Source organism: Falco biarmicus, chromosome 1 (assembly GCF_023638135.1).
Source record: "Falco biarmicus isolate bFalBia1 chromosome 1, bFalBia1.pri, whole genome shotgun sequence".
Taxonomy (NCBI): Eukaryota; Metazoa; Chordata; class Aves; order Falconiformes; family Falconidae; genus Falco; species Falco biarmicus.
Window position 1 is genome coordinate 18,270,765 of NC_079288.1, and position 17,803 is coordinate 18,288,567.

Below are 17,803 nucleotides of genomic sequence, written 5' to 3' on the forward strand. Positions count from 1 at the left end.
ATTAACACAACTCAGATGTGGGAAGACTGCTTCAGGAATCAAATTCAGCATGCTGATTTTAGCTTTCAAGGCATCTTCAAGCAAAGAAGGTGAAGAAAGATCAAAGACATTTTACCCTCAGCTATGACTTTTGTTGTATGCACTGCTTGGGAAAGGTGCCACATTAGCCATCCTGGACAAAGTTTTCTACATGTGCAATAAGCAAAGTGTGGAGACTGGTTCTACAACAATTTCCCACTTTTACCTATAAAAGCATGCCCATAGCCCTTTTTGAGACTGTTTCTATAACTAAAAATTATCTTTTTTTTTTTTTTTTCCTTGGTCTTTTTAGTTCGGGATTTCCCCTGGAAGTAACAAAGAAACAAACAGCAGAACAGCAATTACTGTGCTACTATCCATGACCTGGAATGAACTAGGTCAACAGTCTCTTTTCAAGTAAAGCAGCTTTAAAAATCACTGCAAATTAACATACCTTTAAGATTTTTATTTCTTTTCCAAGTAGGATTTGTGACTTTGACAAGTTCTTTTTGTTAATACTCTTTATGGCTACTTCCCAATCAGTTTTCTGGAAACAAACAAAAAAAGTATGGTCAGTTTTATACTCTTTTTAACTTTATCCGACAACTAGCTAGTAAAGCACAGGAGAAAAAGTTTCAAGATCACCCCTACTCTACCCACCAGTGACTACTGTGTCACATGACACCATCAAGAACTATTTCATTCCACAATAGCTTAGACAGCTATTAAAATCCAGCTGCAACTACACTACATTTTCACAGATTCCAAAGCTTTTAAAAAAACAGAAGTACATAATCACATCTTATTTATTTTTTGGTAGTGGTGCTATATATCTGCTTTTTAGTCCTCTCTCACTGACTGTGTTACTTTTACTCTCCCTTTAAGGACTTCCCATTTTCAGCCTTCTTATGCTCTACAGCTGAAAATTGCACAAGAAAACATCTGGGTTTTTAAGTAAAATTCTACATTGTCTGTTTATATGTTATCTAAAAATAAATTGCCTATTTATTTGTAAGGTGAGAGCATCTCTGTTGGCCTTTAAAGTTCCTGTTTTCCTTTCTCCCCCCCCTTTTTTTTTTAACCCCAAAATCACTGCACTGTGCCTCTCCAACTTGAGAGCACAGCCTTAATGTTCCAAGATGATAAATCTGGAGTTGTTTTCTGGAAAGCTGAGCACTTGAGGCACCAACACCAGAATAAACTCTCATAGCATCAAGAACCCATAACGTAACTATGAATATCCGGGGCGATTAGCAAGCCACGCCAGGAAACCAGACACCTCTGAATTTAAGAAATCTTCAGCCAATCCCAAAGGAGACAATTTTCCATTAGATCCCTCGTTATCCAGCGAGATAAACATGACCCTCCTGACAAACAAAGGGCTCAGCCTCCCATACAGTGCAACTCTCCGCTCGCCGTTATGGTAGGGAGCTACCAAACAGCAGAGGGGAGAGGTGGGAACGCGGATAGGTTGCTGTTTTTTTAGGAGGAAGGGGAAAAAAAAAAAAAAAAAAAAAAGAGAGAGAGAAAAAAAAAAAGGGTTTATAGAAGCTGGGAGCTGCTCGGCTCCCGGGCCGCCGCGGGCTGCGGCAGGGCAGGCCGCCCACCGGGGGTGCCCCGGGCGCAGGCCCAGCCCCGGGCCCCGCCGCCCCCGCCCCGCTACCTCAGCCCACCCCGCACCTTTCCGTCTTTCTCCTTTTTTTCTCCCCAGACCTCCGTATCACGATAAAACTCCCCAGAGGGCACACACTCCCCCCCGCGCCGCCCCGGCTGTCACCCACCGGGAGGAGCTCCGCGGAGCGACCCCGGCCCCGGGTTGTGTAACCAGCCCCGCTCCGGCTGCGGGCGAAGCCCATCGCTGTTTACCTTGCGGTGGCGACCTTTGAAGACCACAGCAAAGGCTCCGTGTCCTATCAGGTCCTTCTTGCTGTACTCAAAGTCCCCCACCACCTCCATCATCCCTCAGCGGGGCATGAAGCCCCGGGAAGGAAGGAGGGAGGAAAACAAAGGGGCTCTTCCTCCAGCTGAGGCAGCTACAGCCGCCTCACGGCAGCCGGCGGCGGGGTGGGAGCCTGCCCCTCTCCTGGCTGCCCCCGGCGGCGAGGGCAGCTCCTCTCATACCGCGGGGGCAGCCGCAGACCCCCGGGCCGGCGGGGCTGCTGCAGGGCGTCTCCGAGGCAAGGGGCTCCGTCTGGCATGGGGAGGGTAAGGCGGGGAAGGGGGATGGGGGGGGAAGTCTCTCAGCAGCCGGGTGTGAGGGCACAGCGCGGCATCGGCGCCGGGACGAGGGGCCTCCTCAGCGGGGAAGGGGTCTCCACGCCCTACCGCTGCCGGCCCCCATGGCCCCGCCACAGCGGGGACTGCCGACGCCGCGGCCCCCCTCAGGGACCGAGCCCCAGAGCATCCAGCAGGGCGGGGGGAGGCGCGGCCCGAGGCTCCGGGGGTGGCTGTCGCTGTCGCCGCCGCCCCCCGAGCGGGAGGGGAGGAAGCAGCGAGGGTGCAGACGGGGGTCTCTCAGGCCGCCACCGCCTCCTGAGGCTCCTGCCACTCCGTCAGCGTCTCCCAAGCGATCCGCGAGCAGCAACCCCCAGCTCCGACTGCCCAGACCTCCGCGCCACCCCACGCATTTTATAGGCCGCATCGCGCAGGCCCCAGCGCTCGGCTGCTTCCGCCGACGGCTAAAGAGTGCCTCACCCCGTTTAACCCGGCGAGAGCGCGAGGCGGGGTCCCTCCGCCGCCATCTCCTCAGGGGGGTGCTCTGCCCCGAGTCTGGCCGCGCCGTCCTCCCCTCAGGACACCGCGGCTGAGCCCGCCGCCCCGTCCTCCCCTCAGGTCCTTTCCGGCCCCACACGCCCCCAACCCACCCCCGGGGTCGGGCCCTCAGGGACAAGGTGCGCGCCAAGCCCTGGCGCCCACCCCTCTCCTCACCTCAAGGCCGGGGCGGGAAGGCCAAGCTCGAGGTAAGCCCCCCTGGCCCAGCTACCACTTTTAGCACTTGCTGTATTTCACTTTAGCAGTTCTTTTGGCAGCCTCAGGCCCACCTGCCAGTGAGGACTAAGCAGAGGGGCAACCAGGAGAGTAGGTGCCCCGTCAGCTTGCAGCCCTCAGCACTGAGCCAGGCAGGGCAAGTGCCATGAGTCAGGCAGCAGCCAGAGGCGGGAAGGCAGGTATGTGATCCGTGTGTCCCACCCTGCCTTGCTGACAGGGCAGCGATACTGCTTACCCAGCAACTCCAGGGTTGCACCCTCTCAGCATGGTCCCTGCTCCATTAGTAAGTAAGGCTCTACATCAGATCTAATACAGGGAGTGCCAATGAATTGAGAAGCAATGGAGGAACAAGCATGCAAAATGCTGTAAGCCAAAGACACTTCAAGTTACTTGCTCTCTTTATAAGGAAAACAACGTCTGTAATTTACAGCCTCTGCCCTGCAGCACTTTTAGGTCAGCCTGGGGCTGTTTACAGCAACATTACAAACATTAAAAAAACCACAACCAGCCACCACACACCAGTCACATGAAGCCTTTGACCTTCACCTACAGATCTACATAATTGCACTCCTTCCCTTTGCTTTCCATTCCTCACTGCTTTCTGCCCCTGTCCGTGTTCTCCATCTCGACATGTCCCAGTTTCACCTATGCATGCTCTTTCGCCTGTCCCAGACCTCCCCTTGGCACTTTGACATCACAGCAGCGATTAACCCTCCATTTGACACAAGGTGTGCCTTGGGATCACAAAGGGCAGAGCCCTGACCCCACAGAGCTGTGCTGCACCTTCTCTCACATTATACAGGGTCTGCTTTCAGTGCCACTAGACTAAAATAGAGACTGAGCAGAGAGTTAACATGGTTGGTCCTCTCCCTATCCTTCACTATCTCCCTTCACTTTCTGGCACTACAGGAACTGTGTGCCATGTCAAAACATCCACAGTTAAAGACTTCTCCAAAGACAATTACATTAAAATATTCAGCCAAAGATTCTTAAGGGAATATTGTCAGCTTTTAAACTCTAGACGTTATATGGAGATATCAGAGGAATCCTGAGACATCTGTTTTGTGCCAGAGAGAACCAAAGGGCTTTTAAACCCCTCAAGACTGAATCCCCCCTTTATTTTCTGAAGTTCTGAGCTCTCATCCAAAATCCATGCATGGCACTACCCTAACAAACAAAACTGAAAAAGCAAAGCTGATCAACTAATTGCAGCAGCTCAGAACACCCCTGTGGAAGGAATAAAAGATGTAAAAATATTCCAAGTTCATAATGAATTAAGTGTTGGTAGTAACACAGACACTTTCTAGTATGTATTCACAGTGCCCCTTTAAAACCAGGAAAAAGCCCACAAGTCTCAATGTGTTAAAATATTCTGATTCAGAAAATAATTTCGCTGAGAATTTGCTGTTTATTGCCATCCACAGATTCCCACATTCAGTATTAATCCTCTCAGCATCAGCATGTATCCTCACCCCAAAGTCAATGTCACAAGCTACACTTGAGGGAAGCTAAAAAAAAAAAAGGAAAAAAAAATCCAGAAAGATGCCTTTTGAACAGAGAAATTTGAACAGGAATTTCTAAGCCACCCATTCTGCATTACACTTCAAAACTGAGACACATTTCCCTTCCGTAGCAGCAAGGCTGGTGTCCTTTTGTCCTAGTAATGGGGCTGGAGCCCTGGAGCAGGTTTGTTTCAGCACAGCAAGGACAAAACAGCCAGGAGCGGCAGGGAGGTTTGACCAGAATAACTAAACACACTGCCATCGCACTGGGATTTGAACGGGCTGAGGACTGAAAATCGCTCAACGAAGGGCTGTGGGATTTGCACGCAGGTCACTCATTTCAGCTGGGTCCTTGATTAGTGTCTGGGAGAGTTGCTAGATGTCATCCAGCACAAGCAAACTACAATAAACCTACTTACAAACAGCACCTTCACTTGCTTTTGCTGCTGAAAGAGGTCAGAGACAGAACATACTGAATTCACCAGCCTTTCCCAAAGGAAGCCTCATTACCAAAGACTGGGAGAGCAATGCAAGATAATCCCATGGGCTCATGCTGCTCCTCCCTTGCTCAAGGAATACAGATACCCGCCATTTAGCGCTGGCAGGTGGTGGCAGCCCTGCAGCATTCTGAGGGATGCACTGCTCTGCTCTGACAAGCCACTCGGCAGGACAATAAAATACCCAGCATGCTCAAAAAGCATGGCTGGGCAGGAGGCACCAGTACCATGTCTAATTGACCACAGTGATCCTTCAAAAGCCCACAGTACTGTGTCTTGCGTTTGTTTCTTTTTAACATCATATGGTGCAAGAGCTGCACCCCACTCAGAGAGACTACCAGTGACCTACAGCTCAGCAAGGACCACTGATTTACAGGGTCAGAGTGAAGAAAACAGAGCAACTGCACTGGAGATGGATTTGTGGCTCTCTCCCAGCTGTACTACATTGGTTCAGGCAAATTAGTCCCTCCGATGTGAGCCAGGACTCATGATCACAAGAGCAACAGATCTAGGAAGGAATTAGCACCTTCTAGGTTGCTTGTCTCAGTACACAGAAGTATGCTTTCAGCTGGTAGCAGCTCCCCAGAATACAGACAACACTGTCCTGAGTTTCCATAACAACTTTCATCCTCAAAAGTGTGAATGGTCTTCACAGCAAGCCCTTTTCTGCCATACCACCAGAATACCGCCCTTTCTGAGGCAGAAACATCACCTGAATGATGCCTGGGCTGACCCAAAGAAAAACAAAAAGACAACTGCTTTTCCTAATGTTCATGCAGAACAATGAATGAAGATTATGTCCTTCCTGTTCATTGAAAGATTTTTCTTTTATCTCTCCCCAGGCTATAAACATGCGCATGGAAGTTAAATTACTGATCTGGGAAAATAATCAAGAGATCAGCTCAGTTGAGCAGAACGCGAACATGTGGCTCCAAGGAGCCAGGGAGCACAATGTGTACACCACTTGGCCAGCCCTCCTGCATGGATAAGCAGAACACACAGCCCCAAGAACAGTTTTCATAAGGATGCTAAGGCCTCACTTATCTAAATCAACCCCCAAAGGCAGGAGTCTGGCACCATCCTGCTCATCTCAGTGCTATCCCAAACAATCTACTTCACTCTTGCTGTTCTTACCATTTTTCTTCTCTCCTTCCTTTCCCCCCACCCCCCCTCCATCGTACCCAGGCATTTATTAGACAGGTAAACCTCTCTCAGAGGACTGGCATGCTTCCCAGTCCTTATCGTCACTGTCCTCCCATCAGGGATTTGTAACAAAATTAATGGTGGCATCAGCTGAACTATCACAGCTTTTAAAGAAGAAAGTGTCAAAGGCCTCCACAGGACCAGTTTCTGGATATGCTTAAAATTATTCTTATATTACCAGTGAAAAACACCACCCTTGTGGTAGGCACACTTGTGTGGTATGCTTAACAAGGCACTCGGGAGAAACTGCATCGAAACACAGCAACGGATACTGAGATTCCTAGCACACAGCATTGGAAAAGTTCAAGTGTTCCAGTAGGTTTTTTGTATGGTTTGCTTTTCTGGGAACCACATCACTATCAGAAAGCTCCAGCCTGCCTTCTAGATTTGTCCTTTCACAAAAAATAATGTGTTCCCCATTACCACCACCGTCAACACAAATCTGCACCTGCAATTCTAAAAATTAGCTAATTAAAGCTCACATCACCAGCAGAGTGAGGGAGGTCACATGCTTGCTTCACTTCCTGCCAAAAAGGAGCCACCTCCAAAGGAAAGAGCAGCAGCTCTTCCTCAGTGCACAAGACTGCAGAATGAGGCCTGGGAAATGCAGCATTCAAATAAAACTGGGAGAAGTGTTACGGGATTGCTTAGGAATACAGCTGGAACAGGGCCAGCACTTAGTATGCATGAAGGCTGGTACTGTATGAATGATAAAAATAGTAGCAGCTGCTTAGGAAGACATGATCTTGGTGTACATGCAAACCCATCACAGTGTGGTTCAAAATTACCCGCTATCTGGTCAAAGACAGATTAAGGCTGAGATTGCTTATTTTGGTGTAAACTTAGTTGCAAGGCCCTCTCTTTCTTCAAGAGGTCTCACTTTGCTTTGGAAAACCTTTCTGCTCCAGCATTAGAAAAGTGCACTTCAATAGGGCTGTTTGGTTCCTAGTGTCACAGAAGCAGGAGCTAGCCTCAGTTCAGAGCACTGCCAGAGGGCACAGCAATTGCTTTGGTTTGGAAAATCAGTGGACAAGGAAGTGGTTTTTAGGTACACAAAGCCAGCAGAGCCAGTCCCCACAGGCAGGGTCACTTCCCCCAGCTCTGATACATCTCCATTCTGACACAAAACACACCATGGATTAACAGGGCACAATGATTCCATGCAGCACTTTGGGAGAGGAAGCAGAGAATGATGCTTCTTCCTTCAGAAACAGCCACATATGACCAGGAGCTGCAGAAGCTGCTGTTTTCAGCAAGTCAAACCTGGACACAGAGCTGAACTCCCATGGGTGGATTGATCCCTTTAGCACAGACAGCCCAAAAAACTTGCAAAACAGGCAGGCTTCTCAGCTGTTACCAGATATCCGTCAGATGCATGTGTGCTCCTCTCCTTCCCAAGGGCATATCAGTCTGGGGAGGCAGAATTATCAGCCAGTTTTAAATCACCCTGTCCCACAACATTTACCTTAGTGAATTAAGAAAGGTTTTGTTTATGCAGATGGATGCAACACAGCCCTCACCGTCAGCAAGAACCAGCTGGAGGAAGCACGTTAATGAAAGAGCAGGTACAGGATATTGAGTTCTTCCCAAAAGATAGCATGAAGATAGAGCCTGCTGACTTGGCTGGCAGAAAGAGATACTAACAACAGGAACTGCAATTTGTGTTCTCAGTCATATTAAAGATTTAACCCTTTGTTCCACTCTTTTGCTCATCTGCAGACAAGCAAATGGCCATTACCGCACCACCCCCCTCTTAGTTCTCCAAAGCAATCCTTCCAGCAGGAATAAAGTCCTAAAATACATCTTCTGCAGCTGGGAAGCATCTGAGACCCAAACTCCTGTTCTGCATTGTAGTAATCACTGAGTAGCAACTGCTGTATGAAAGCTCTGGAGAACGTTTTGGTTTTCATGCCATCTTGCTGCAACTAAATCTGACAATACAACTTCTACACCTATATAATTGTATCTTGATTTGCACTGGAAGCACCCTGAAAATAAACTAAATCCAGCTCTGTTCGCCTCATGGCTGTTGAAAGCCTGAACTGACTTATAAAAAACAACTCATAAGCAAGCTTACAAATATGTAACTGCCAGTGTGAATCCCTCTCACCCACTAGGCAAGTAAATGCACTCGAGCAATTCCAGAAGGAGCCAATTCTGCAATGGAAGTTTTGCCATTTATTGTGACAGTCCCAGCCCTGCTGTCAGCACATATCCAAGGCAAGGGACAAACACCACCCAATCACCTGCTCTATTCTTCCCCTTCCCCACCCCTTCCTTCCTTCCTGCTGAGCTGGCAGTGGACAGGAAACGGGTGCTCTCCCCTGTTCAGAGGCACAAATGCCTCCCCATTTCCAAGAACTATTGGGACCTAAAACCTCTGCACAGCTCTAGCAGCTCTTTCAAGTCCATGCCTGTTGCACCCTGAGCAGATGAGCAAATGAGTAATCTGCTGTGGTTCCAGAGGATCACTACCAGATAATGCTCAGCACAGCCCACAGGGAAATGGGCTGAGTGGAAAGGCAAAACCTTACTGGAATTGGAATGAGAAGCCCCAGGACCTTATTCTCAGATCTTTGTCCCAGGCATACAGCCGAGCAGAGTTCTGCAATGCAATGATGTGCTGAATTTTCCCCTTCCTCTCTCCCTCTCTGAAGGTCACACAAGGACAACCCTTACTGTTCCCACTAAAAGCCTCTGCAGGATTCTTCACGCATCAAGAAAGGATGTAAGCCATCCCCACCCTTTGCTTGCCTCTTTCAAGGCAGCAGGCAACTGTAAGGCTGAAGTTTCAATAAAAAGCCAATTGAGATGGAGGCAGACGAGACATTCCTCCTATAACGTTCAGAGGAAATCATCCTGCAAAGCACAGCTCTTAATAAGAATTAGAATTAAAATTTCCTTAAATAAATATAAGGAAAGAGTCCATCAGAGACAGCAGTCAACAGGAACAGGGAGCCATGCTCGGGTCAGCCTCCATCGTCCATCTCCTTGCAGATCTCCCAGGCAGATTGTGCTAAGGGCAGCCCAGCTTATGACAGGACCGACAGCTTCATGTCGCTGCTCCTATCGACGCCATCTGCAAATGGAAAGAGCTGCTGTGTCCCAGTGGTCTGGCACCAACACTGCCACACAGGCCAGCAGGTACCGTATGACAGCAGCACAGGGGGGTGCCTGGGGACCAGGTTCCTTCATCAGCCATGGTCAAATGGCAACCAGCTCACAGGAATTTGTCTGTCTGCATAACTGGGAGACGAAGGAAGGTGAGAAAGGAAGGGTCTGACCGACTGGTACAACTGTTCCTTCCCCTCTCCAGGAGCCAAAACATCTGAGTCAAATTTCACCACTGACTGCTCAGCTGGAGGGACTCTTGCTTTCTATTCATCTCCCAGGAGACAGCAGCAGTTCCTGCCCTAAGGGAGGTCAGGTCTCCAGGCTGGAATTTGGCCCAGCACTGTGCTATCTGCAAGAGAGCCAAAACCATGCAGGTGTCTGCAGGGAGACTGCAGCTCTGAAGGACACATGGAGCAACTGCCACATCCTCTATGGACAGACAACATGTTACTTACATCCGCAAACATTTATCCTTCCCTCCACTCGCGACCCTCTGTCCATCTGGGCTCCAATCCGTCGCATACACCTAGTATTAGGGAAAAACAGTTATCTCTGCTGGGAGGAGTCATTCCTGCCTTTTTCAAACACCTCAGTCCAGACACCTCACCTCATCTGCATGGCCCGGAAGATCAATGGCCAGTTTCTTCATCTTGGCATCCCAGACCTTCAGCGTGCTGTCACTGCTCCCGCTCACCAGCAAGCGGCTGTCAGCTGACCAGGCGATCTGATACACAGCCGAGACATGCCCTCTCAGTGATGTCAGGTACCTGGTGCAGACAGGTATGAAGAAGCTGTTGGAGAAGCAGGCAGCTGGGTTTGTTCCAAACCTGCCTTTGCCCAGCCTTCATGTTTCTTCTCCATGTGCAAGCAAGCAAGCACAGTCACGAGATGCCCAGCACACACAAGGCAGTCAATTGCAATACAGAAACCATAGGTGGTTCAATCTGTCTAAAACCCCTCCCAGATGGGCTCAGAGCCTTGTCAAGGACAGCTCTTCATCTCAACTCTGCTGCCAAGAAACCCTTATCCTGCAGGCAACACCAGTCTTACTACACGAATGTGTTCTTCCTCTCTGGCTGAGCAGCCTGGATTTAGAAGAACCATTAAAATTACTGATACAAAGCCCAAGCTCGTCAGTATAAAGGCTGATTTATACTTGATACAGGCTGATATGCATTTGAAGGGAAGGACTGATGGCCCAGAGAGCTCCTCAATACTCTAGCTGAAGATTAGAAGCTGGACTATAGGAGCATCCAAACACCACCAGCACCAACAAGAATTTGCATTGTTCAGAATGAGCTGTTCTCCAGCACAGGAACCATGCAAACTGGGTCAGTCTACAGTGTGCAATGCACACATCTTCAGGAGATCAGCCGAGTGGAACATCCCATCTCACCGCAGCAGAGTCTGCCCCTGAGAACCAACCCTGCAGCAGGCAGCATGTGCCGCACGGGTGCCAGACAGCGCTGTGGCTGGGTAACAGTGGGGTTGCAGGCACCCAGCCAAGCACAGACCCCATAACACAAGAAGAGCTAGACAAGGGACTGCCCAAGGGCAGAGAGAGGCAGAGGCAGCAAAATTACTTTGCATGAGTTTGGGCTACAGAGATGCAGAACACACCAGGGAGTTGCTGGCAATGACACTGGGGCCCACCTCTGCATAACCAGTACATTACATGCAGACCCTACATGAGCACCACCTCTGTAACAGAACAAACCAACTCACTTTCCTGTCCTACCATCCCAGAGCTTTATGGACTTGTCAAAGGAAGCACTAGCTATTATCCGGGTGTCTGGTGAGAAGAGGACTTGGTTAATCAAAGCCTGGTGGCCCATCATTCTCTCCAGTGGCTTCTTGTCTTCTGCTGGTCTCCAAAGAAACAGCGTGAAATCATCTGACCCCGAGACAAGCCTTTCTGGTTCCTGGCCCTGAGAAAGGGATGAAAGAGCCCAAGTCTTGTACAAACCAGGTGTGGAGAGCTCAAAAGCACACCAGTATTGGGGTCAATAGCCAACTGTGCAAGTTTGTAATAGCAGTGTTAGAAATTACAGTAGGGGTTCAAGGGACTTACCCTGACTTGGTCATACCTCTGCCGTGCCTTGTCCTTCAATTCTGCCACTGAAAGAATGAAAGGGAGAGGGAAAGAAAGATTTGTAGTCCTTCAGTGAAAGGAAACTTTATAACCCTGTGATGCTTGTTCCAATCCTGGCTCTGAGGGCCAAACAAATGCATTTATGACTGCTCACCCACTTTCTCTTTGCCAAGAGCAACATTAGGAGCAAAAGCCCTTGAAAACAAAGTGGCCTTCCCAGCCCCCAGACTGCTCAACCCTGTGCTCGGGCAAGGAAGATCATGGCTAGTAGCATAACCGACACCAGCGCAGGACCTGCTCCCAGCTCTCAGGATTGCTTCGTCTCGTGGCAGTGTTAGAAGATACATCAGGTCTCCTCACTGTCTTCCCCACTGCCTCCCCTAGCCTACATCACGGGTGCTGCACTTACAGGAGCCGCTTGCATCCTGTGGGTTGATGGTGGCTTCAGCTGGCTCAAAGGCACCGGTGCGGAGAACATAGTCAGTGCTAAGGGCCATGGTGTTCACCCAGTGAGCATGGCCCTGCAAGGTGCGGCAGAGGACGCCCTGGAAACAAAACCACCCATTTAGAGGGATGGGCAGGACAGAGCCAGACTGCACAGGACCCACCAGACCCATTGGGTGACAAGAACCAGCCCTAAACTTTCCAAACCCACTCTCTCACCCAAGCTGCAGGCAGGGCTGTAGCCATGCTTAGCAGGGAGGAAATGACACCATTGAGCTTCACGAACCAGCTTCCCACAGGGCTTTACAAGGAACCCACCAGCACAGGTGGCTCCAGGGATGTTTCCAGATTTCAGACCCATTTTACACTTTTAGCGATGAAAGCACTGCACAACAGCTACTCCTTCCAAATGGTGTCAAGAAACAGGTTCTGACAGGTCAAGAGGATACAGCACCCACCCTGCACCTCCACTTTCAGGGCACAAGCCATGCCAGGAAGGGCAGACAAAGCTACAACACAGCGTGTCCAGCTCCCTTCACCAGCAGCCTCACGGCTGCCCGCCTCACTTACATCCTGGCTCCTCCAGACTTTGATGGTCCTGTCCTGGGAGGATGAGTAGAGCAAGCCATCGCCCCCCCACTTCACACACGTCACTGACTGCGTGTGGCTTGTAAGGATTTTGTCACACCTGCCCATCAGCGTGTCCCAGATGCGGATGCTGCCATCCTTGGAGGCACTTGCCAGGTAGCGGCACTCTGGGTTTCTGGGCAAGAAGAAGATCAAATCCATTTATGAAGCGCATGCAGCTTCTCTGCCAAACTCTTCCCCCACCAGCCCCAGAGGATTCAACAGTCCAGAAGTCAGTAACAAACAATTTTCTCTTTTGGTTTAAGATCAGAGGCTGGGCAGGGGCAGAGCGCTGACCTAGAGAACAAGATCCTACAAGCTGGGGGAAAGGCAGACATATGCTTCCCTCCAAATCGATACGAGAGGCATCAATCCAAGGTAAACCTGGTACCTGAACCCTTGGCAATGAACTTATTTTCACAAGAGGCATCGTTAACCTGCTGGCTAACAAGGGGACCACAAACTGGCACCTTCCCTGGGCACTGGCTGGGGAGAGCCCTGGGCAGGGGTATCCATCTGCCTTACGAAGTAGCACAGACCAGTAGCAACGGGAACAGTGAATGCTCTCCTGCCTGTGCCATGCTTCACTGCCAGCAGGAAATGTGGCGGCCTGCGGACACAAAGTGCTGCCAGGGCTGAGAGCAGCAACATCCATCCATGTGGCTCTGGGGCAAATTTAACACATCTTGAAGCAGCTGGCCAGAACACAGCAAGGCCAGGGGAGCCACAGCCCTCCATCCTTTACACAGCATCTTTACCACTCAACACGGTTTTAATGTCAAAGTGGTCCCTGGCACCAGTAAGAGTGAAGAAGAGCACAGCCCCTCCTGTTGTGCAGGAACTGAGCAGGGAGCACTGCTGGCTGGAGAAACAGAAGTGGAGCCCCAGCAGGGTCATCTCCCTCCTCTCCATTTCCTCATCCTCCTTTATAATCCAGTTAATTGTCTGCAAATAGCTGGAGTTTCCTACTGGCAAATTCAATTTGCAGGGCTCTGCCCTGAAGTGGCCCTTTTTCTTTCAATTTATTTATTTCTATAATGTCTTGGATTACTGGCTACAACTGTCCCCCTCCACCCATCTCTCCCAGACAGAGCTTTAGCTGATCTAAGGGATAAGGGGATTGTACAGTTAATCAGCCCTCATGATAAACAGGATGACAGAGGCAACCAGGATTCAGGATAGCAGAAAGGGAGTGCTCTGGAAAGCCTAAGCTTGGGCACCACGCGGCAGGCTTTCCTGCTCCCAGCTCAGCACGTTGGAGAGGAGCACATCAAATGTTTGCCCAGCACCATGAAAACATTGTTTTCCATAGGCAGGTATGTCTTTTATACAGGGGAGAAGAGGCACAGCCTGGCAGTGACTTCCCCAGCTACTCATGAGGACTGTGAGCACCAGCTGGGACCTGGAGCTCCTGGCTCAGAGCTAGATGCCTTTTTCTGGCCCACTTTGAGGGCCATTCTCCCGCACGTACCCCTTCTCCCATAACAGGAGGAAGGGAAACAGGAGCAGTGCCCTTCGGGTCAGGCTGCTCTTTCCCATATGAGTAAAGGGGAAGGGCTGGCCTGGCCCTTCACTTACATGTGGAGCGGTTCCCAGCACAGACATGTGATCCATTTGGAGTGGCCACAGAGCACCCGGCCGATCTGATTGCCAGTGGCTGGGTCCCAGAGAAATATCTGTCCAAGAGAGGAAGCAAGAGGGTCGCGTCAGACCACACACATCATGTGAATCCCAGGGACGTTCGAGCTCCATTTAGAAATCATAGGTGTCCTTGGTGTCAGATTTACATTGGCAGAAGCAGGGAGCAGAAAGGGAGGGGAGCAGGAGGGCTGGATGCCTTTCCAGATCCCTGCAGCAATCAGCTGATGTCTCAAAGAATGAGACCTGATTGCCCTCCACTCTGTCTAAAACACTGCTGGTACAAAAATACCTGCCTTAATGTAAAACCAATATAGGTCCCCAAAAAGCCAGCCCGAGCCTTCCGACACCCTGTGCCAGAGTCAGTGAATGTTTGCAGAGCGCGATGAAAGCCAGAGCGCACTAAATGCTACTTATTATCGGATTCTGTGGGCGAGACACATGCTGGCTTTCTCTTGTTTTTTCTCTCTCTACATAAATGTTCATCCAAAGAGCCAAGGCATTAGTCATCTCCTATTTCAGAACCTGGAAGAAACAGGGAAACAGGACAAGCAACTCCCTGGGTTAGAATAATGCCAGACCAGCACCAAACCACGGCAGAGCCACCCTGGCTGGCCACCCATTCCCTGGGGGCGGGTGTCCCAGCACTCAACGGAGCAGCCACTCAGAGACCAAGTGTGGGACAGCAGCGCTCAGCAGCTCTGTGGTCACTCCCAGACTGTTCAAAGGTCAGGGCAAGCAACCACCCCTCTGCAGCTCAGCAAGTTACTGACTTTTAATCGAGTGCTCCCGCTTCCCCTGACAATTCCACCTGCACCTCAAGCACAAGCATTTTGCCCCATAGTTGGGGCAGGGCCCCCTTCAAGAGGGAATTTTGCTGCATCTGAGCGGGAGCACTGCAAAACAGACTGTCGCTGCACATCTGGGTCATGCAAGCAGCAGCCCTGGCTTGGCCGGCGATACCCTTTCTTGCTCCAGACACCTCCCCCATGATGGAGCCAGCTGCCAAGGGCCATGTTTAAAGCCTGGACTCTTTCCTGTGTGGAGGGAAAATCATCTGCAACAGGACAGCAGGGCTCAGCGGCAAGAGGTCTACAGAGGTGACAAAGCTGGAGCCCTGCCCAGCACAAAGTTTGGAGAAACTACTTGCAACGGCTGCAACACATCCATGCACAAAGCTCCTCTGGGAAACAGGCATCCTGCTCGAAACAACTGGATACATCCCTCACACCCCAGAAAAAGCAAGTCTTCACCCCTAGTCCCCCACGGCCCCTTGACAGGTTTCATTTCAGTTCAGGACAGGGCTGCAGAGGGTGTCCGTGGTCCCACAGCACCCCCAGCCCCGCACCAAGGGAGCAGGGAGCCAACACGTACCTGGCTGTTCTTGCAGCCCGAGGCCAGCTTCTTGCCGTCGGGCGACCAGGCGATGCTGAGCACCCAGTGCCGGTGACCTGGCACAGAGAGCACGAGCAGGTGTGAATGAAGGGCTGCGACCACCTGTCCCCGGTGTCCCAGCACGTAGCCGCTCCAAGGCAGGACTGGAGCTGGGGGAACCCTCCCTGTTCCTCCTGGCCGGCCCCTCTTCCTCTGCTTCCTCAGCCAAAGAGACCAGCTGTGCGGCTCAGCCAGCCCCCAGGTTCTGCCTTGCTTTTCCCCACAAGCAGGCAGGGGGTCCACGAGGGAGTGGGTCAGGAATTGCCCTCCCGGGACACCCCTGCACCCACCTTTGGCTGTGAACTGTGGTGTCTCCGTGCTGAGGTCCCAGAAACGGACGGTGGTGTCTCCTGAGCCACTTGCCAGGTACCTGGGAGAGGAGGAAGAGCCCGGCTGAGCGTGGCGTCGCCGGGGCAGGGGAACAGCGGCTGCTGCCGAGCCCCAAGCCCCCCACCTGCAGCCACGTACTTTCCCGTGGGGCTGAAGGCCACCGAGATGACAGCCTCGGTGTGCCCCTCCAGTGAGCTGGTGCAGCGGGTCACTGCCCGCACCCTGAACACCGCCTGCGGCTGGTAGATGATGTCCAGGACCTTCTCTGTCTCTACACTCTGCCCCGCCAGGGTCTTCTCCAGCGACGCCACGATCTCTGCATCGTGGACGAAGAAAGCCAGAGGCACCGGTTCATCCTGGGGGAGAAAGGTCAGGAGGGGCAGCGAGGGGTGGCCCGGGCTGGGCTCGGGAGTGCTGGGGGAGCTTGGGGGGTGTCTCACCTTCTGCAGGAGGGCGTTGCAGACCAGCTGCAGCTTGTCCGGGGTGATGGTGACCGGGACATCGAAGGGGGAACCCAGGGGCTCCCCCGCTTCATCCCGGAACTGGATCAGGAGCCGCTGCACATCCTCGTCCGGCGACATGCTCTGCGGGACGCCGGGCTCAGGGCCGGGAATCCCGCCGGGCAGCCCCGCAGCTCCCCCCGGCAACGAAACCCGCGGCGGGGAGAAGGGGCGGCTGCAGGGGAACCCGGCGGGGACCCCGTAGGAGGGAGAAACCCCCTACATCGACCGGGACCCCCCACGCGGGCCGGGGGCGGGAGGAGCCCCACAGGGGAGCCCCGGGGGGGTGCGGAGGCCTCGGAGTGCCCCAGCATCCCCACCCCTCCGGCACTCACGTGCAGCCGCAGCCCCGCCCCCCCTCCCCCTCTGTCCGCCCGGTGCGCCCCGGCCCGCGGCCCCGGTGCCCCCCATCCACCCGCCCGGCACACCCCAGCCCCGCTCCCGCTCACCGCTGCCATGTGCGTGCGCGGCCCACGTGGGCCGGAAGCGGAGCGGCGGGGCGGGGGCCCTGAGCGCGGCGCTGCTGCCCCCCAGCGGTCGGCGGTGGGACAGCGCCCGCCGGGAGCCGCCCGCCCGAGGTGGGCGCGCTCGGCCCCGGGGGGCTCGGCTGCTCCGCGGCATGTTCCGTGGTGCCCACACAGGTGCTTTTTATTGTGTTTCTAAAATAAACAGCAGCAAACCCAGGAAAAAACATATCCCAAATATCCCGTTCCAGTACAAAATCCAATGCCACTGCCTGCCCAGCTGCACCGTGTGTAAACCCCTCAGGGTAAAGGGGAGAAGGGCGGGAGCTGCAGTCAGGCGTGGTTTATCCAGCATATAAACACCGGCTCGTTGGGCTGGAGGGGAAGGAGGGAGACCCTGCGCTAGGAGAGACTTAAACCTGCCAGGCAAACTGGTAACACAGCAAGAAATTCAGTGTCCCCATCCCATCCCACACAAACTGGCAACCACCACAGAGCATCAGACATCTGTAACCCCCATGATCAATGCTCCATCAAATCTAAACGCTGCATATAAAGAGAAAATTAAAAACTGGCAGGTGGGCCTAAACCAACAACAGAGCTATGCTTCACCCTGGGCCACCATTCAAGCAAAGCAGCTTTGAGAAGCTGCCCCGAGCAGGCGCTTGGCTGGTCTGCAGCGGCCACCAGCATGCTGCCTTCTTCTTGAAAAGCAGGGCTAGGCCCCATGGACAGGTCCAAGCCCTGACAGGGATTTTTCCCATCTCTTGTTCATGGATGTTAGCAGCAGCAGCACTGCAGGTGTTTCATACTGAGCTGACCCAAGCTAAGCTGAGCCCCTCATGCTGGGTCTGGCCACTTCCAGCCCAGGCAGCACAGCAGCTAAGGGAAACGCAGCCCTGAGCCATATCTGTACCTAAACTTGTGGCCTGTAATCCCTCAACACACTCAG

General features: G+C 52.3%; 2 protein-coding genes across 2 annotated transcripts in view; both read right to left on the minus strand.

Moving 5' to 3' along the window:
- Positions 1-2,629, minus strand: part of ULK2 (unc-51 like autophagy activating kinase 2) — a 40,270-nt gene extending 37,641 nt beyond the window's left edge. Inside the window, exons 1-2 of the mRNA XM_056336160.1 lie at positions 1,885-2,629; positions 473-565 (exon numbers count right to left, since the gene is read on the minus strand). Of these exons, the coding sequence (XP_056192135.1) occupies positions 473-565; positions 1,885-1,977 (186 nt within the window). The 5' untranslated portion in view covers positions 1,978-2,629. The remainder of the gene's footprint in view (positions 1-472; positions 566-1,884) is intronic.
- Positions 2,630-9,046: 6,417 nt separating this feature from the next.
- NLE1 (notchless homolog 1) lies at positions 9,047-16,878 on the minus strand. Its single transcript, XM_056355381.1, has 13 exons — positions 16,837-16,878; positions 16,328-16,471; positions 16,026-16,243; positions 15,848-15,927; positions 15,498-15,574; positions 14,064-14,161; positions 12,429-12,621; positions 11,824-11,959; positions 11,394-11,440; positions 11,048-11,250; positions 9,930-10,089; positions 9,778-9,848; positions 9,047-9,287 (listed from the first exon to the last, which is right to left on the minus strand). Exons 1-13 carry the CDS (start codon positions 16,843-16,845, stop codon positions 9,275-9,277), a joined length of 1,449 nt encoding a protein of 482 aa, XP_056211356.1. The 5' UTR covers positions 16,846-16,878; the 3' UTR covers positions 9,047-9,274.
- Positions 16,879-17,803: the final 925 nt, after the last annotated feature.